Here is a 20010-nt window from a genome sequence, read left to right as displayed (position 1 = left end):
GATTCGTTTTTCTGAATGTCAGTGTAGTATAAATGAAGAACTCTTCGTCTTTTGATAAAATAAATAGAACAGGTCAAATATCGAATTCGACACGTCGGAATTTTGAAAGAATTTTTAATTTCATCCAGGCAAGATAAATGGAGAACTCCTCGTCTTTTGATAAAATAAATAGAACAGGTCAAATATCGAATTCGACAAGTCGGAATTTTGAAAGAATTTTTAATTTCATCCACTGATAAACTGACGTTAGGAAACAAGGAGGCGTTGTTTCTTAAACATACATCAAGGGTTAATCGGTTGCATGAAGAAATAATAAATTGACTGTGTGAAAAAATACAAAACAAGAAGACAAGTAAAACGACCTTCTGGTCAAAAACTTTGAAATGGGAGGAAATATATATAATTTTAAGAAACAGATTAGAGGAATAAATCGGAAAATATCACAAAAAATGACGAAATTTCAAATAAATAAATCACTAAAAGAAACTTCATCACGAGATATTCCTTCTAAATCCATTTTAATACAAAAATAAAGCAAAGCTAATTAATAGAGCAGTACAACAAACTAAATAAAACGTATCTAAAAAGGTCATAATCTATTTGGTTCGCCATTAAAAATTAAGATAATTAAACAATAATTAATGAAAAATAGTTTATAATTATTGAAATAATAATCTGTATCTTTATCAAATTAAACTTTTTATGTTCATTTTTTACAAAGCATAAATAAAACTATTTCTGAAATATAAAATGCCATTTTCAATTTCCGAAACCAATTCTGAAATATATATTTGATCAAAAATACTTCTTATTTAACGCCATGGTGTTACCCGTGTTGACCTATGGCGTATATGCCTGGAACTTCTGAGAGGACAGGGAGAAAGAAGTTCGTTGACGCACTCTAGAAAGTCAGAAGACGAACAATCCGGCTAGCCCATGGTTTAGGATGGCGAGAGGAGCTCTCGGACACCCAGGAATTGTCCCTCAGAGGCCTCCCTGAAATCCTAGAGAAGATAATGTCTGGGTGGCAGGTAAGGCGGTAAGTCTTACATTTGCAAGAAGTTGTTACGGCTGTTGAGCGAAAAAATCGAATTGAAAACCAATGCCCGGAGGGGATGAGCGCGTATCGGTCTCAATTCTCCGCGGGAACTGCCTCTCGATTCGCAGTCTGTCTTTCGGGACTGACCCGCAAGTCTGCGACACTTTAGTTATTTCCTTTTTTTAAATTAAAAAACAAAAAAATTGTTAAACTGTGGATAAATTTAAAGAAAATTTCGAGCCTCCATTTTTGAGGCATTTTTTGTAAATAAGTGCCCCAAATAGAGGTCATAATGTATTGATACATCATTAAAACAAGCTGGAAAAGCTTTTATGGGTTGTATAGACCAGCGGTTCTCAACATGGGGTTGAAAATCAGCCCAAATCGATCTTAGGGGGTCGAAAATAAATTTAATAATTTTTTCATTTTAAATTTTAAATTAAGTTAGTTTATTTTTAAAGTGGTAAACTTTTGTTTTTTATTCATTTGAATATTTTATTAATTTTATTCCACTTGTTTTTTGTTTTTTGATTGTAATGGTTAATCGAAAATGGATTGATTCTTATGTCCAATATGGATTTATCAAATATACTGAACCTAAAAACGTCCATAAAGCGCAGTGCATGATATGCGACGTCATAATGGGAAACAACTTTTGAATCCGTCACAATTAAAAAGAAGCCGTCACAATTTTTATTAAATTGTTTTGTTACTGGTGGTCCCCGGTCAAAAAAGGCCAAGAAACACTGGTCTACATTAAAAATTCGTCAATATAAAAATGAATATTTGGCATTTAGATTTATAAAAAATTCCTTTGGTAGACCATACTGCTTACTGTCTAATAAGTCATTATCAAATGATGCAATGAAACCGTTCAAATTGTCTTAGGAGAAAACATTCGGATAAAAAAAGATAGACCATTAGAGTACTTTGAAAAATTAAGGGGGTCGATTCAATATTAGGGTAGTCAAAAAAATCAAGGGGTCGACGAGTAAAAAAGTGCCGATATGTCGATGTGTGCTCCACCTGGAGAAGAAAACAATATAATCGACACCAATTATAAATTCTGAGTCAGCTCGGATGCCGAAGCGTGCAATGTCTTCCAAGTGGGCTACAAGTGGTACCGCCCAGCAAAACCTGGGGAAAAGGCGTCCACCATAGTGGAAATGCCATTGCACTCCCCCAATGCGTGTACTCCAGGACAGCGTTAGTCCTGCGATGCAGTTATGAGTCCAACAGATGCACGGGAAAATTTTAATGCCTGATCTGTGGTGACGAATACAGGCACCTGACACGAAATAAAGAATGGATTTAAACCTGACACGAAAGGTAAAATTATAAAAAAAAAGTTTGACAAAGAACATGTCGACTTTCATATATCATACATTGAAGACGATATCACAATTACCCTTCATGGAATAAAACGAAAATTTGAGTTAATTTTTCCGAAATTATCAAAATCAAGTATCGCTCGACATCTCGATCTAAGTTTGTACACATTAAAGAAATTGAGATTCGACCCTTAAGAAGCTAATTGTGAAATTAACAAAATCAAGAGAAAAAATTTGTTGAAAAATATTTAAAATTTAATGATTTTCACATTCTTCGTCTCGGTCCGTACAGCCCAATGCTTAACCCCATCGAAAACGTATGGTCAAAAGTAAAAGCTCACATGAAAAGACATCTCTTCTAAAAAACCAAATTTTATTCCAACAAGGAGAAGGTTTGTCAATTAAAGAGTATCGAACACAGATACTTGAACAAATAATTGTAGATAGAATGAAAACAATTACATCTAAAGATTATGTACAACTTTATTTCTGGAATACAGGGAAATATTGCTGACACACTAAATATGGTTAACATAAAATTTTAACAAAGAATTTTTTGGTGTTAATCCCATTTAAATTTCTGCTAATCCCATTTAGTATGTGAAATGGTATAGTATATTCGCACATTATTGCATTTGAAAATAAGAACTCTTTTGATCCCAAAAATCATTTATATCCTGAAGAGCTCTCCTTGTTTTATGTCAGGCAAGTGCTGGAATCTTATGATACCTTGGTTCGGAGTTCTGCTGAGAAAATTCTTAATGTACATTTCGACGATATTGCCTGGTGTCAGGATAAACTTTCTGTGAGTCACGGAGGCCCGGGCCTCCGTTCCAGTCTTGGTTTGGATCTTCCTGCCTTTCATTCTTTGGCGTCTAGATCATATCTTCTTGCACAAAAAAGATTCTGGGAAAAAATACTGAATCATCGTTGGACTCTGATATTGATTCCGCCCTTGCACTTTGGAAACAAAATTTCTCTGAACTCCCTTCCAATGTCATTTCTCAGGGGAATTGGGACAAAATTGTCTTTCAATCCTGCGAGCCGGTACTTAATAGCTAGTTTATTCCGTTTTCCACTTTTTTAAAACAAGATTAATTTGTGGATTTATCAATTCGAAACTTCATTAATTTCCTACGATACAACCTTACTCCCATAAACTGGGATCACTACAGAAAAAGTTTTGCAATTTATCTGAACAAATTTGCCCCTCAACTTGGGGATAATTCTTCAGGAGAAGATTTGGAAAAGTCGAGCAATTCTCTTATTGGGTTCATAAAGTCTTATCTAGAAATACACTCTTCTAAAATCACCTCGAACAGTAAGAAAATTCCGTTGACATGCAAAATTTTTATTCAAATCTTTGTAACATTGTGGAATTTTATGAGAAATATGTTCAACCGTGTAGAAAACATACGCTGTTAGTAAACCATTCCAAAAAATGATATCTTTATTTGGAAGTACTTTTGTTTGCGAACAGTTATTTTCAAAAATGAAACACAGGAAAAATAATCAGTAGAACAAGAATTGCGGATAATCATCTTAATGATGTTTTAACTTTATCGAAAACGACCTATGCACCTAATATCGATGAACTCTCGAACAAAAAACAACAGTATATGAAAAATTAAACAGCAAGTTCAATTAAAATAAAATTTACTTGTTGTTTGGTTAAAAAAGTTTTATTCAATTAATTAATATTAGCCTTAAATAAGTAAAAAAATTATCCGGCCCGCAGACCAATAATATTTTATAATCCGGCCTGTGAAGTCGGAAATTCTGCCGACCACTGTACTAGAATGAACTGCCACAATAAAAATACACAATAAAATACTAAAAAAAAGATCGAAAGACCAAAAAATCAAAATTTAAAATACTAGAAAAAATTAAATTTAATTTAAGAATCCTATTGAATGAAGATTGAGACGGCATGTCGCCCTCACAGCGGAGCCTGGCTAAATGCCACTCCACTGCGAGCATTGGGAACCTTCTGGACTGCGAGTCCGTACGCACTGGAATCTGTTTACGTCTCGGTCTTCGCCTATGCGAGCCACATGTCTGCGCTGTGGCGCGAAAATCTGTCGCTTTGGATTGCACGCTCTATCGTGCAGACGCAGTGCTGGCCGCATCCCGCGTCACGCGCGCTCTTCTTAACGACTTATCAGGAGAGCCCTGGAAGTCGCCGGAATCCCCTCCCTGCTTGAACCCACTGGGATCGATCGGGGGGACGGAAAAAGGCCTGACGGGATAACTGTGTTTCCTTCAACGGGGGAAGCCTCTCACCTGGGATGCCACGTGTGTGGACTCTTTCTCGCCTCAGAACCTGCTGATGTCGGCCTCCGCTCCTGGATCTATTGTCACGACCGCGGAATGCAAAAATGCGGAAGTACTCCTCACTTACGGAGAAGTGTCCAATTCCTTCCATTCGCGGTTGAGACTTCCGGTTCCTTGGGCATAAGGCAATCAGCTTCGTTCAGGAGATCGGGATCCCGCATGTCTGCCATCACAGGCGACGCCCGCTAATCGAGATGGTTTTTCGAGCGGATTCCTCCCTGCGATAGTACGCTCTAATTCCTTCTCGATCGCGTCGGCTTCCACTTGAAGCTTTTTAATTAATTACTTGTAGTTATTGGTTGGTTTTCATCAAAAAAAAAAAAAAAAAAAAAAAAAATTAATGATAAAATAAATACAATTTACTTGCAAAATAAACTTTATAGAAATATTTTACCAGTAGTTCATTTAATTAATCTCAACAAATAAAAAACAAAATATTATAAAATAAAGTATTATTTCGAGAAAAAATAAAAATTAACAACCAATAATAACAATAATTAATTGGAACCAGATTAACAACCAGAATACAACAAAAAAGAAAACCTCCCCGAACGGAATTGTCTGAAGTTTACTCTGCAGCCCGTGGTCGGTGGGAGGCTCGGTTTGGTTCGAAGCTGCCCACTCTCAATCTGTACAGCGCCAATGGGAACAATCTCTTGTCAGGCAATCTTCCCTATGCTGCTTCCTGTCTCCAATCACACCGTGTCGCTTGCCTCCGTGCAGGTCGCTGTGAAAGCAGCGGTGTCTGTTAAAGGCTCTCCCTCTCCCTTCCATCGGGAACCTGTTGGACAAGGAATGCCTAGAATTGCAATCTCCCTCCGTGTCGGGCTGAAAATCTGCCAGTCGCACAAATGCCGTTGTGGGGGAACTGTTGACGAGTACGGTTTGCATCCCCTCGCTTGCCGGCGGAGTGCCGGTCGTGCCCCCCGTCACAGTGAACTCAACTCAGTCGTACAGAGAGCCCTCGCCTCAGCAGGCATCCCGTCTATCCTTGAACCGTTGGATTGGATAGAGGGGATGGCAACGCCCTGACGGCATGTCCCCTTCCCTACGAGCAGGGGAAATCCCTTATTTGGATTCTACCTGCTCGCACGTTCTCGCTGGGAAATCTCGCGCTGTCCGCCGCCAATCCTGGGCACGCTTCCAGGCAGGCCGAGGAGCGAAAGATTCTCAAGTACGGCCACCTGTCCAACTCGCTGCTCTTTACTCCAATTGCCTTGGAGTCCTAGCTATCTAATTAGCTATCTGTAATTTTTGTCTTGTTTGTATAATTAAATTTATGGACAAAAAAAAAAAAAAAAAGAAAATAACGTGCATAAAACGTGATATGTAATTTATCCTAATTAAGTCAATAAATTTAAAATATTTTAAAAATTAAATGATTTACTGTAAAATAATTGTAATTTACTAAAAGTTAACAAAAGCATCCATCCGAAGTGGACCCCGCCAACATAATTGACGTTGCGTTGCCTCTCACGATAGCAACGGAGATCAACTAGAGAAGCCACCGGGTCTCACGTGTGTCGTAGCTTTTTAATGTAACTAAGCGTCCAAGCTTTTTTAGGAAGCGAAGCGATTTCCCACTTATTCCTCCAGTTGTCTTGACCACAATCGGACCGAACACGAATCGGTCTCGCGGCGCTTCATATTTGCTCTCCTTCGCCCTCATCGTTTTTTCCGCGGCATACAGTCTGTCCACTGCGCTCCCGGCAATGTTTTCAAATCGGAAAATTGTGATCCCATCAGGACGTTTTTCATCTCCTCTGTCAAGCCCGACCAGTTCAAGTACGGCGGGGTATCCTGCAGACTCCAGGGCTAGCTTGACAATTTCGTTGATCGCCTTGTGTCTTGGGAATCGTCCTGCACTTCTTCGACAAGAGAGGGCATGGTGTCCATAACAATCGACGGTGGCCCCACACCGGTATTTGTGAGTCCGGCAAATCTCCATTCCAAGTCTGATGCCGATGCGGACAGTATCGTCGTCAAGGTGGGTTCCGACGCTATCAACGGAGAGTGCGTGATCCAAGCTCCACTCGATTCGCATCTTCCAGTCACTAGACAGGGACGTCTGTGTTGGTTTGATTGGTTTAGAAGGCTCTCATATTTATCCTCGCAGATGGTCCTGTAACGATATTTCTTCTCAGGCATCATCCCCCTCGAATGCTTTATGTCTGTGATTTCAGATGATTCAGTTTGGAGTTGGAGAATCATCCTGATCAGGAGTCGGCTAGAGTCCAAAGAGGATAAATATGCGGGGCAAGCTAGATCTTTCGGAGAAGGGATTCCCAGTCCGCCCAGGTTAACGGGTATGGTCGCTTGGTCCCACCCTTCGTCGTCGAATTTCACATTGGTGATGCGTTCAATGGTGGTTCGAAAGAGACAATCAATATCGTCGAGCTGTTGCATTTCCAGGTAGTAGGGTGCGCTCCGAAGAACGTAATTAAGTTTTTATGCTGGCAAGGCGTTTCTTAGCAGGGAGGTATGTGCGTACAACATCTCCAGACGTCTGAATGTTGTTTTTAGTTGATGTTCTTTAGTTATTAGATTGTTACTGATTCCAGCATCAGTAAGAGGGCATCCAACTATTTCTAGTTGTTCTTATTTGGTTTCTGTGGCTTTAGGGATGATCTCTCTGAATGTATCAAGAATCAGGTATTTACAATTATTAGTGTTTAGGGTTAGCATAGGGATTTCAATTTGGCTATCAGACTTTTCATGCAGTCTAGTACATCCTTCGGATGGCCGCTCATTGTGCAATCATCGAAATACCATACCCTTTAGGGAAGTGGAGCAATATCTTGTGACACGGGCAATTCTCAGGGTAAACAAGGCAGGCCCCAGTGGGTCTCCTTGTTGGACTCCAGAAGACGATGGGATGTGATATTGGCCGTGTACCAGACTGGATGGTTTTCCATATGTGCTATTAATATAGCTGTATACTGATGGGTAGTATGTGAAGCAATCCTCCAGAATTGTATCACGTCGTATCGAGTTAAAGGTATTTTTGATGTCAATTTTGATGATTACGAAAAGAGTATTCTCGTTCTTTTCGGTGAATGTTCGGACAACATGAACTGCCGCTTCACAACCCCCCGGTGTGCCGACCCCTATTTGGGCTGGTTGTAATTGTGTAATCAACGTAGACAGGATTGCCCTGCCTACAAGCTTTGGGGCCAACAGATAAAAGACCAGGCCAACAGCAATCGAGCGTATTCCCCCTCCCTTCATAATTTTTTTATGATAGAATACCGTGGGGCAAATAAGTCATTGAACGCCTAATAAATAAATAAATAAACCCCTATCTTTTTTTAATTTGACATGTTTTATAATGATCACTATTTTTGATAGTTTTTATAACTTCTATAATGAAATGGTGTATTTTTTGACCCAATTCATTTAATTTTGAATATGTGTACCCTAAAGACAATCATTCTGATTCTACAATAATAACTAACAAACTTTAAGATCAATTAAATCGAGTTGAAACCTTTCATTAGGTAAATGGCTCGAATCGTCCTACTGTTTCAGTGGCAGAGCAAACTTCATATATTGTACTCACTTACGACTTGACAAATGATGCTTTGCTTGAGTACAAAAAATCTCCTTCTGCAAAGAGCATTATCTCAACAATAATTTTTTTTGTGGATTTGTTTTAGAAGAACGAGAAAAACGAAACAAATGATCAAAAAATGTATTCACCTTAAAATTAATTTGATAGACACAGATGGGGTCTCAAAATTGAAGAATTTGGCGATGCTTTGTTGGCTGGGGACGTTTCCCTTAGCACTCACATTCGCGATGAATTAAGGTATTTACGGCTACGGCTGTCTCCCCTGCCTTTGGAGAGGGAGGGGTCGACTTTGCAGGAGATTCCAAAAAGACGACTTTTGAATTGATAGCAAATTATTCATCGTGGACTGTCAGTAACTACCAATATCTTTGGCCCGGAGTTCTGTCTCTGTGACTGAAAGACGGTCGAAGGCAGGATAAAGTAACTTTTTCTGAGGATAATGGTGAGGAGTCGGTTACTCTATCCACTCAAATTGATATATTCGGTCGACACCCGGTCTGGTGTGGGGATCGGGTTGGAGGAGCACGTGTCAGTGATATCGAAGTGAATGTGTAGGGTGGCCACAGTGACAATTGCAGTGTCCTCGGGAAGATGAAGGATCCACTAATCATATGGTAAAAGAACACTTCCAACACCCACCTTGAATCCGTCATATGATCGTCCCAGGACTAACTCTTGGGCGGAATAGGCGAGAGTGCCGCAGGCGAAGCTGCGGAAACAGTTCGGGCTGTATTTAATGACAAGTCGGCCAGTTTGAGAACATCTTCTTTTAACAAGAACATCATTACTCAGATTGTCGACGATGAAGTTTGAAATAATTTAGTTTGAAAAGAAAATTTCTTCTTGTTTATTTCGGATGCTCCAAATTATTTGAAATCAGATAAAATTTTTAAGCCAATTGGGATCTTCCATTGCGGAAGGTACCTAGAGTATAAAAAACTGGAATCCAAATAAAGTTCATATTATACTGACACGCATCCTGATTATAGGGCATATCCGACTCCTGTTCGTTCACGTTTTCAACCTCCTCTAAAGGTCTGTCTCCTCGACTTGTCTGTACAGAAACATATCCACCATAACATCCCACGGACTTTCTCTACTTAGAACTCCCTTAATTCTGAGGAACTCTCTGGACAACAAATATCACATTAACCTAATAGACTCTCTCCCCTACACACTAACTATGAACGACAACCTTGTTATTGCAGGGAATAACACAATCCATGTTATTGGGGTAGTTGTCACTGTCACAGAAAGCAATCACGATCTTCCTTAATACACTGATGGTCGACTTGGGGATTTGCTACCACCAACACCAGCGGTTCAATGAATTGTTTTTACCAATAAGAAACATTCTCAGCCTGTCCCAGATTCGTGAACGAGTGAATCTTTGGACGACAGAGGCAGTGTAATGGGCAAACTTGAAAGCTGCTCGCTGGGCCAGAATGTCCCCCTCCCCCACAGCGACGATATCTTTGGGGTTTTTGATGGAAACCATCAATCGAGCAGCGATTTGGATTTTCTCCTACATGAGGCAAATGTTTATTATGTTTGTCCCTTTTGATCATTAAAGTGAGTTACCGTCAGTGTTGGCGCTGTAAATGTACATTTCCATTAGTTTGTTAATGCTCGGAGAGGCGATGTGAACCTTTGAAACGAGTATGAGCCTTATATCCTCGGGAGTTATTTTTATTAGATTACATCTTAATACAAAAAATTCACCAAATTTCCAGATTTTGGGGGCTAGTCAAAGACGCCGAGATTAGTCGTTTTGATGAGTTTTTGATTGTCACTTATGATTTCAGACTTGTCTATGTACTTAATTAAACAGTCAATAAAATACTTGTTGAGGAAGCAACTTATGTTATTACCACGGAGGAAATCAAATAAAATCTCTTGGAATTCATTAGCAGATCACGCCTTAATCTCTAAAAAAAACTCCTGGAAAGAAGATTATTTTTGATCTCCTGGAAGAAGCGTAATTCGAAATCACTGTTTGGAAGTTTAGGAAAGTAGGAGAGAAATGAGAACCATTTCGGTCAACATTTCTAAAACTAAACCTTAGAAAAAATGCAATCTGAACATTTTAAACAACATATTTATTAGATTAGCAGAATGTTAAAAATTAAGATTTCTGTAGAAATGCATATTGGGAGGGTACTAGAATGTCTGATCAGGAGTTAGGAAATGCATTGAGGGAGGAAACAGCATTAAATTTATTGGCTTCCTCAACATACTTTCTGGGTAATATTCGTTTCGATAATGCCCATAATATTGATTATCGGTCACAAATGACGAAAAAAAATTATTTCCAGATCTGTTATTCTGGAGGATTTGTGGCTTTTGATTAAACTGATGTTTGAAGACCCCAAATTCTCTGTTACTGGGAGGTGGATTGGAAGGTAGGAGGCTAGAGTTGCTCGGGTTGTTTCTCCGTTCCTTGGACCTCCTGTTTTGAAACCAGACCTAACATTAGAGACCCCCATCCTGACTTGGATCACGCGAATTGGTAGTCCAGTCAATTTGGTCATTTCTTCCAATGTATGACGCGATGGTTTTCTTTCACTTTCGTACAATTCTGTAAGAAGCTCAATTTGGTGTGGTTTGATTGATGTCCTCCGTCCACGTTGTTTGCATTTTTTGAGGTTATTGTTGGCTTCATGGTTGGTTTGAACTTCCTCACTAATGGATTCAGGCTTTTTAGGACTCCCATTTGCTTCCGAACAAGATTTAGGAGACTTTGATTTTCTTTTCGATTCCGCAGTGTTTTCAGTTTTTACTAAAAATAACTCAATTACCAAACATATATTTTTGTGATAATGGTCCATGCAGTAAAGTGTGGATTTATCAGCATAGGAAAAGAAGTTCCCAGTTTTGAGTTCTTTATTACAACACCGACACTTGAGGCATTCAACATGATACATATGTGACTTGATGGTATACACCAATGTATTTAGTTCAATTTGGACGTTACACAACGGACAAAACTTAAAGTTCCTACAAACTAAGTTTTTAATAAAACATTGTATAGTCGTTAAAACAGTAAATCTCGTCCCTCACGTAACAAACATCAGTGAGTACTTGAGAACACACAGAACACTGAAGACAGTTAGTGTGATAAAATGAGTCCATTAGACGCAAATGTGGGTTTTTTGTATAAATTACTTCTTTACATTTGGTACATTTCAGTTGACCTTCCATGCGGGGACAGCAACTAAAAACAGTAATGATAACTACGCTAATTATATAATGAGATGTTAGAGCGGTGTCTACGCTGAAAGTCGCTCTTTGATACGGTTTTTAGCGACGCCGCAGGGGAGTGCAGTCAGATTAGCAAATACAATAAAATATATTTGAGTTTAATAAAAACAAGTCATTTCCGACTCCTGGCGCAAACCATCCAACCTACTTTTATGTACCACTCAATACCAATATAGCTGTACACAGATGGGTAGTATGTGAAGCAATTCTCCATAATTGTATCACGTCGTATCGAGTTGAAGGCATTTTTAATGTCAATTTTGACGATTACGAAAGGAGTGTTCTCATTCTTTTCGGTGAATGTTCGGACAGCATGAACTGCCGCTTCACAACCCCTATTTGGGCTGGATGTAATTGTGTTATGAACGTAGAGTTGCTCGTGTTAGGAGCAATAAGATCTTTAAGGTGACCAGGACGGAGCCCGTTTGCCGGCTTGGTTTTCTTAGGCTTTCTTGCCTGACATTGGCAGCATTGAGAGGACAAAATTAAATAAATAACATTTAGTATTGTCAGTCTGCTTGAATCCCATCTTTCCTTAGGCAGTAACGAAGCTTTTTCTGTTTGAATTCATCTATTTATTTATTTGACCTAATTTATTTTTTATACTTTTTTAAATAGAAAATTAAATTTTGAATAATTATTTTTTAATTTTGTTAAAAAACAAACATTATAAGTGCAAAATTGAAAAGTCCAGATAAAATTAGTTTTTCCGGGGAAACAGTTTGGCAATCCGCCAGGCTACATATCTACCATAAACATAATACTATTTATGATAATTGATGATCGCTATTTTTAATTTCCAAAAAAAATTAGTTTTTTAATTAGTGCGTTTGCTTTCAGTCGATCCTTTTCTTCGAGTCTGAGCCAATATCTTTGAAGGCCACATTTATTGACTTTTTAGAGCAGGTCACTCGGGAAACTTTCTCCGTTGTTGCCTTGACGGTCTACATGTGCACATCCCAAACTTATATTCTGTTTGCATGCTCTCCAATATTTTTTGGATGATCACAGACTTGATGTAAGCTCGTTCGGGTCCTTAGAGACGAATCGAATGCAGTGATGTATGCAGAATTTACTCATAGCACAGTCCCACGTTAGCAGAAGTGGTATTATAGTTTCCTTTGCGTTGTTGATTACTCCCAGTTTACTGGCAAGCAAATCGTACTTATAGGGCTATTCCACCTTACTTGTTTCAGATTTTTTTAGGAGGTGATCCCAATCTCGATTGTGTTCTTTGTTTTGTCTAGAACAAAGATGTCAGGCTTGTTATTCCCGACCCTCAGATCCGTCCGTACTTATTTTCGTGTTAACACGAATCTCCACAAAGTTATTCGCAACCACTGACTGAACAAAATGAGTTTCCAACCTCCTGGATTTCTTAATTCCATATTTCGTGCTAAATGCAGATGTATACACTTCACTACTTCGTTGTGTCTTCATAAGCTTTCAATACTTAGCATTCGATCCCACCTTGTCGCTAAGTGATCAACTGTCTTCGTGGCTGAATTACAGTGACTGCACAATGTTCCAGCATTGTAGGGACAAATAGGTTACGGTCCTGTATTAGACATCGAATCCCCTCAGTTGTCGGGGAGTTATTTCTATGAGATAACCAATGAGCGGATTCATCAATATCGACGTTGAGATCATTCAAATACTTGAAGAGAATAGTATGCAATGGTTTTTTCTTTATTTGCTCAGTCAGGAGGTTTTTTTGCACTTCTCTCAGAAAGTTTAATTCACGGTCCCCAGATTCTTGGATGCTGTATTTGTGCTGGAGGTATTCCGCGATTGTGGCCAAGTGATTTTTCTTTACATGAATGGCCCGCAGAATCCCATCTTTCCTTAGGCAGTAACGAGACTTTTTCTCAAAATCATGAATTGGAGAAGTATCCGTTCACTTTTATTGACAGTGGACACGAGTTGACCTCTTGGGAAATAAAGTCTTTCTTTGTCTGCATAAAGATATTGCACACACTTTGTCAATCTGTTCAAATTCAGTTGATTCAATATTGACGAGCTCAATGTAGTAGTTGTAGAGCGACAATGCGTGCTAATTCATGGCTTTAAGTTGTAAAAATCAATTTTGTCTTCGAAAGATTGTCAATCCTCTTTTTTATTCTTTAAAGAATGTGTTTAGTACTTTGTTTTTCAATACTTCACTTCTTCTATCTTTTAGGACTCCAAGGTATCTGTAACCATCCCATCAAGCAATTTAGCTTCAGACCGAAGGTCAGCCAGGTTAGTTGCAGACTTTTCGACATTTTTTAGTCCGGCGGCTCCGAAGAAATTATTTACCTCGTTCATCATACTCATCATTGTATTTTCTTTTCGTTAAAATATTTTTAGGTCATCATGAAAAGTAGGTGGTTTTTTTTTTATTAACCTCCAAGTTTGCATAACAAACCCAGCACAAACAGTCACAACAGCTAACTAATCGAATGAAGAAGCCAAGAAAGAAGGAACTTTCTGTGCCGATCAGCATTAGCCTCCAAATCTTCAATACAGCCTTCCGGATCCAAAGAGAGGTGGGGAATATCTGGTGCGCCCAGTTTCCATTTGTCACCCTCCTACCGTCACTCACCGCACATCATTATTTTTCGGAAGGGTTTTACATAATGGAGATTTTTCATTGGTAATGTGATCAAGGGAAGGTAGGAGATCCTCTTTCTACATCTGTGTCGTGCCAGATGGAGTCGTTGCTTCACGGGTGGGAACACAAACTTGCTTCTTTCGGAATTGAACCCATGACATTCATATTCCAACATCCATAGTAAGGGGCTAAAAGGTAATGCTAATACTGTTCAAAAATACAAAGTAGGTGGTTTTTTGTGTATGTAATAAAACCGTGGACTTGATTATCCATCATAACTTTTGGGTACTTTGCGTTAGAATTCTACTGAGGGGTCCATTGCAAGTGCAAAGATTCCATTGGTTGTTGAAAGTAAATTTCCTTCAAAATATTTGCCGGAGTTGTGAATCAGTTGATAGAATATAACAAACCAATCTCCATTTTGTTATTTGAATTTCCCTGGCAGTGGGTTTAAGTTGAATCTTTTTTCTAGTTTGATATTGGATTTTTTAATTGGTAGTTCTTGTTTATGATGTTTCGTAGTTGGCTCCAATACTATTACTTCAAAAATTGTTGCAAGATTTAATAAGCAATTATCCGAATAAATTAAAATTATAATTAATTAGTGCTTTTGTTTCTAGATCGGTTCAAATAAAAATTGATTTTCTCCTCCAAAAATTGATCCAACTGTTAAATTCTGTTGCTCACACCACTGTCATTTAGTATATGCTCCTCTTCGTTTAACAAATATTCAATCAGCCAATATTCAATATCCTGAAGCCGGTCAAGAATATTATCATTGTCTAAATTCATTATTCTCTAAATTTTCTATTTCTTGTCGAAGTCTGTCGAGAAAATTATTATTTCCATTCTTGGAAAAATGCTTCCCGCCCGTCCCGCACTTGGGTTGGATCCAGAGTCCAACATCGGGAAAAGCTGAGAAAGATCTTGAGGATTGTTGGAATCAGCTAATTAATTACCCTAATTAATTTCTACACCAATCTCGTGTATGTGAAATATAGTTCTATGGAATAAGCTGAATCATCACTTTTTTTAAAGATAAGAGTATAATTAATAGTTCGTTCCGCCGCAGCTGCCCAATTCTCAATCTGTACAGCGTCAATGGGACGAATCTCTTGTCAGGCAATTTTCGAAGGCCTCCTTCCTGTCTCCAATCAACACCGTGTCGCTTGCCTCCGTGCAGGTCGCTGCGAAGGCAGCGGTGTCTGGTTAAAGGCTCTCCCTCTCCCTTCCATCAGGAACCTGGTGGACAAGGAATGCCTAAGAATTGCAATCTCCCTCCGTGTTGGGCTGAAAATCTGCCGCTGTGGGGGAACTGTTGACGAGTACGGTTTGCACCCCCTCGCTTGCCGGCGGAGTGCCGGTCGTGCCCCCCGTCACAGTGAACTCAACTCGATCATACAGAGAGCCCTCGCTTCAGCTGGCATCCCGTCAATCCTTGAACCTGTTGGATTGGATAGAGGGGATGGCAAACGCCCAGACGGCATGTCCACCTTCCCATACGAGCAGGGGAAATCCCTTATTTGGGATTCTACCTGTTCGGACACGTTCTCGCTGGGAAATCTCGCTCTGTCCGCCGCCAATCCTGGGCACGCTTCGAGGCAGGCCGAGGAGCGAAAGATTCTCAAGTACGGCCACCTCTCCAACTCGCTGTTCTTTACTCTCATTGCCGTGGAGTCCTCCGGATCTTTGGCCCCAAGACACTCCGCTTCCTTCGCTCGCTCGGTCGACGGATTTCAAGGACTAGCCACGATCCAAGAGAGTATTCATGGCTCCTGAAACGTCTGTCGATGCTGTGATCCGAGGGAACGGCTTCGCCATTCGCGAGGCTGGCCGGGTGTCTCGTGGGCCTTAATTAGCTGGCTATCTTTTTACTTTTATGATATCGTTATGAACAAAAAGTGCTTTCCGTTTTCGTTATTTGTAGTGTTTTAGTCCCTCAACCTCACCTTCTTAGGGCCACGTTCAGTTGCACGGATAAATCACGATTCATGACCCAACGCGCAGTTCTTAGAACTCAGGGGAAACCTCTTCAATTCATCTTTCGGGAAAAGCAGCTGTGGGGCCTAGACGGACTACGCCCAGGGCACTTAAAAGACCTATTTCTCAAACGACGACCGCCGAGACAGGCCAAACTCTACTTACTGCTATCACCACACTTATAAACCGGTTGCTGGGCGGAACATCCCGAATTTTGCTACGAAGTTACTTTTCTCGTCTCATCTACTGGCATTCAGGAAAAAAACGGCGGTATTCGTCCGATTGCTGTTGGCAACTTGTTCCGCCGGCTTGCCGCTAAAGCCGCCGCACGACACGTCAGTCCACGCCTCAGCGTCGAACAGCTTCATTTCAACTGGGAGTCGGGATCCCAAACGCCTGTGAAGCTGCCGTACACGGGGCCCGAACTCTCTTTCTCTCAAAGGATGCCCTACTTCATTCTCACGTGGCTGTTAAACTTGATCTGCGGAATTCTTTCAACAGCGTTAGGAGGGACCGAATAATGGAGGTATGCGCCGAGAGGACTCCGGAGATTTCCCAGCTTGTCTTCTTCTCGTACGGGGAAGAAACCTCACTTATCTTTGGGGATACAGTCATCCGTTCCCGAACTGGAGTCCAACAAGGCGACCCTCTTGGACAATTAATATTCGCTTTAGCAATCGACGAGGCTGTACGATTAATCCTTTTATCATTCAATTTATGGTACCTGGACGACGCGACCATTGGCGGCTCTGTGTGAATCCATCACGAAGACTTATCCCGACTAATCCCTGCTTTACGCAACCTTGGCCTAGAAGTTAACGTGAATAAATCGGGACTCCTAAACCTCAACTACCCTGAAGCGGATTTTCCGAATTTCAATATGATCATTTAAGACTTCATCACTGGTGCACAAACAACCCAGCCATCAGAAGCAACCTTTCTTGGAAACCCTCTAAGCCCATCTGGCCTAAAGGCCCATCTGGCGAAGAAGGGCATGGAATTCTGTAACCTCACAAGCAGACTCTTGGAGTTAGACTCGCACATCGCTTTTTTTCTCATGAAAAGCAGTATACATATGCCGAAACTTCTATACACGCTCTGCTGCCTGCCATGCTACTCGCATCCAGACATTCTGTCTTCCTTGGAAAAATTATTGAAATCCTGCACAGAAGCAGTTTTGAACATTTCCTTTGACAAAATCAATTAGATCCAAGCAAAACTTCCCGTCAGGTTCGGAGGGATCGGTATTCGCTCGCCTAAAGATCCGGTGCCACACGCAAATTTCTTTTCAATTTCCAGAAGCCGTCAACTTGACCGGGAGGTTCTACTCCCCTTCAACGAACTCTCTCCGGAGTTGCCGACTGCCGACCTCCTGAAATTCTAAACCAACTCCAACCTTCATATCCCTTCTGAGATGTCTAGACAGAAGGATTGGGACAAGATCTGGGCAGCACACTCGTTCTCTACGCTCCAGTCGGCCTTGGACCAACACCGCCAAGCGTGCTTGTTTGCTGCAGCACACGAGCTAGTGGATCCTGGCTCGTCGCTTACCCAACGTCATCGACGGGTTCCCTCTTAGACAACAAAACACTGCGTATCGGGGTTGCTTTTCGGCTGGGGCTTGATGTCTGCGCCCCTCATCCCTTTCGATGCGAAGGTACGGTGGACGTGAAAGGCCTTCACCCCCTCTCATGCTGCAGAAGCGCAGGCCGGTCGCCTCGCCATTAGCAATCAACGACGTAATCTCAAGAGAACTCAACGCTGCTGGCTTTCCCAACGTGCTAGAACCAGCCGGATTGGACAGAGGGGAAGGCAAACGCCCGGATGAGATAGATGCCTTCTTATTCTGGATGCCACATCCGCCCTATTGTCATCTGCTTCTTTTTCCGGCTCGGCCGCGGCCCTGGCGGAAGCCCGCAAAGTAGAAAAGTACAAGAATTTTGCCACTCGGCATTCCTTCGTGCCTGTGGCTTTTGAGACATCTGTCACCTCATGCTTTATAAAAGACCTCGGTATCCTCATTGCTCGGAAGAAAATGGTAGCTCGCAAGTCCTCTTGGTTGAGACAGAAGATCTCGCTCGTAATCGTGTGCGGGAACACGCAAGCAATCCGTTCGGCTGGGCTATAACTCCTGAAAAAATTGTTATGTTGTTCAAAACTCGACAGTTCATATCCATAATTTTCTCATTTTTCAAATGAATAAATCTACGTAATCCTTACCCACAGAGAGTGTGTGGATATACGAAAAAGCAATCACTGCTAGAACTGCAGCAGTAAGAAAATTATTAAAATAATTCAATCTGGGTTGTTTTGACCTGTTTTTTTTAATTTTGAATAATTGTTTGATAATTTAATATGTATAGATATAATCCCTAACCATTAAATTTTACATGCTTTTAAAATCTCTAATTTAAGCTTTTAACATCTCTTAATTCAGAAAATACTCCTAAATAAAAAGCTCATCTTATTAACTGACAAAAATATGAAAATGAATGCATTTCAAAATTGTAAAAGACAACTAATCACAGAAGAAGCATATAATGTGTTGTTTCCTAACAGTGTACTGCAACCTCTTTCTGCTTCCATTAAGCAATTTTCAATTCAAAATGGAATGTGAATAATCAAATATTCGGATGACATTAATTAACTATCCCGATTATTCATTCTAATATTTGAAACGGATCGATTCGTTTTTCTGAATGTCAGTGTAGTATAAATGAAGAACTCTTCGTCTTTTGATAAAATAAATAGAACAGTCAAATATCGAATTCGACACGTCGGAATTTTGAAAGAATTTTTAATTTCATCCAGGCAAGATAATGGAGAACTCCTCGTCTTTTGATAAAATAAATAGAACAGGTCAAATATCGAATTCGACAAGTCGGATTTTTGAAAGAATTTTTAATTTCATCCACTGATAAACTGACGTTAGGAAACAAGGAGGCGTTGTTTCTTAACACATCATCAAGGGTTAATCGGTTGCATGAAGAAATAATAAATTGACTGTGTGAAAAATACAAAACAAGAAGACAAGTAAAACGACCTTCTGGTCAAAAACTTTGAAATGGGAGGAAATATATAAATTTTAAGAACAGATTAGAGGAATAAATCGGAAATATCACAAAAAATGACGAAATTTCAAATAAATAAATCACTAAAAGAAACTTCATCACGAGATATTCCTTCTAAATCCATTTTAATACAAAAATAAAGCAAAGCTAATTAATAGAGCAGTACAACAAACTAAATAAAACGTATCTAAAAAGGTCATAATCTATTTGGTTCGCCATTAAAATTAAGATAATTAAACAATAATTAATGAAAAATAGTTTATAATTATTGAAATATAATCTGTATCTTTATCAAATTAAACTTTTTAAACTTTTTATGTTCATTTTTTACAAAGCATAAATAAAACTATTTCTGAAATATAAATGCCATTTTCAATTTCCGAAACCAATTCTGAAATATATATTTGATCAAAAATACTTCTTATTTAACGCCATGGTGTTACCCGTGTTGACCTATGGCGTATATGCCTGGAACTTCTGAGAGGACAGGGAGAAAGAAGTTCGTTGACGCACTCTAGAAGTCAGAAGACGAACAATCCGGCTAGCCCATGTTTAGGATGGCGAGAGGAGCTCTCGGACACCCAGGAATGTCCCTCAGAGGCCTCCCTGAAATCCTAGAGAATAATGTCTGGGTGGCAGGTAAGGCGGTAAGTCTTACATTTGCAAGAAGTTGTTACGGCTGTTGAGCGAAAAAATCGAATTGAAAACCAATGCCCGGAGGGGATGAGCGCGTATCGGTCTCATTCTCCGCGGGAACTGCCTCTCGATTCGCAGTCTGTCTTTCGGGACTGACCCGCAAGTCTGCGACACTTTAGTTATTTCCTTTTTTT

The 20010-nt window shown here is 40.0% G+C and overlaps 1 protein-coding gene across 1 annotated transcript; it reads right to left on the bottom strand.

Annotated features, from left to right (window-relative positions):
* Positions 1-10560: 10560 nt before the first annotated feature.
* Positions 10561-11199, bottom strand: LOC115230734 (LIM/homeobox protein Lhx5-like). Its single transcript, XM_029800866.1, has one exon. It carries the CDS (start codon positions 11197-11199, stop codon positions 10561-10563), a length of 639 nt encoding a protein of 212 aa, XP_029656726.1.
* Between the last annotated feature and the right edge of the window lie 8811 nt (positions 11200-20010).

Source organism: Octopus sinensis, unplaced genomic scaffold, assembly GCF_006345805.1.
Source record: "Octopus sinensis unplaced genomic scaffold, ASM634580v1 Contig16242, whole genome shotgun sequence".
NCBI lineage: Eukaryota > Metazoa > Mollusca > Cephalopoda > Octopoda > Octopodidae > Octopus > Octopus sinensis.
This window is presented reverse-complemented; position numbering and strand designations above follow the sequence as displayed.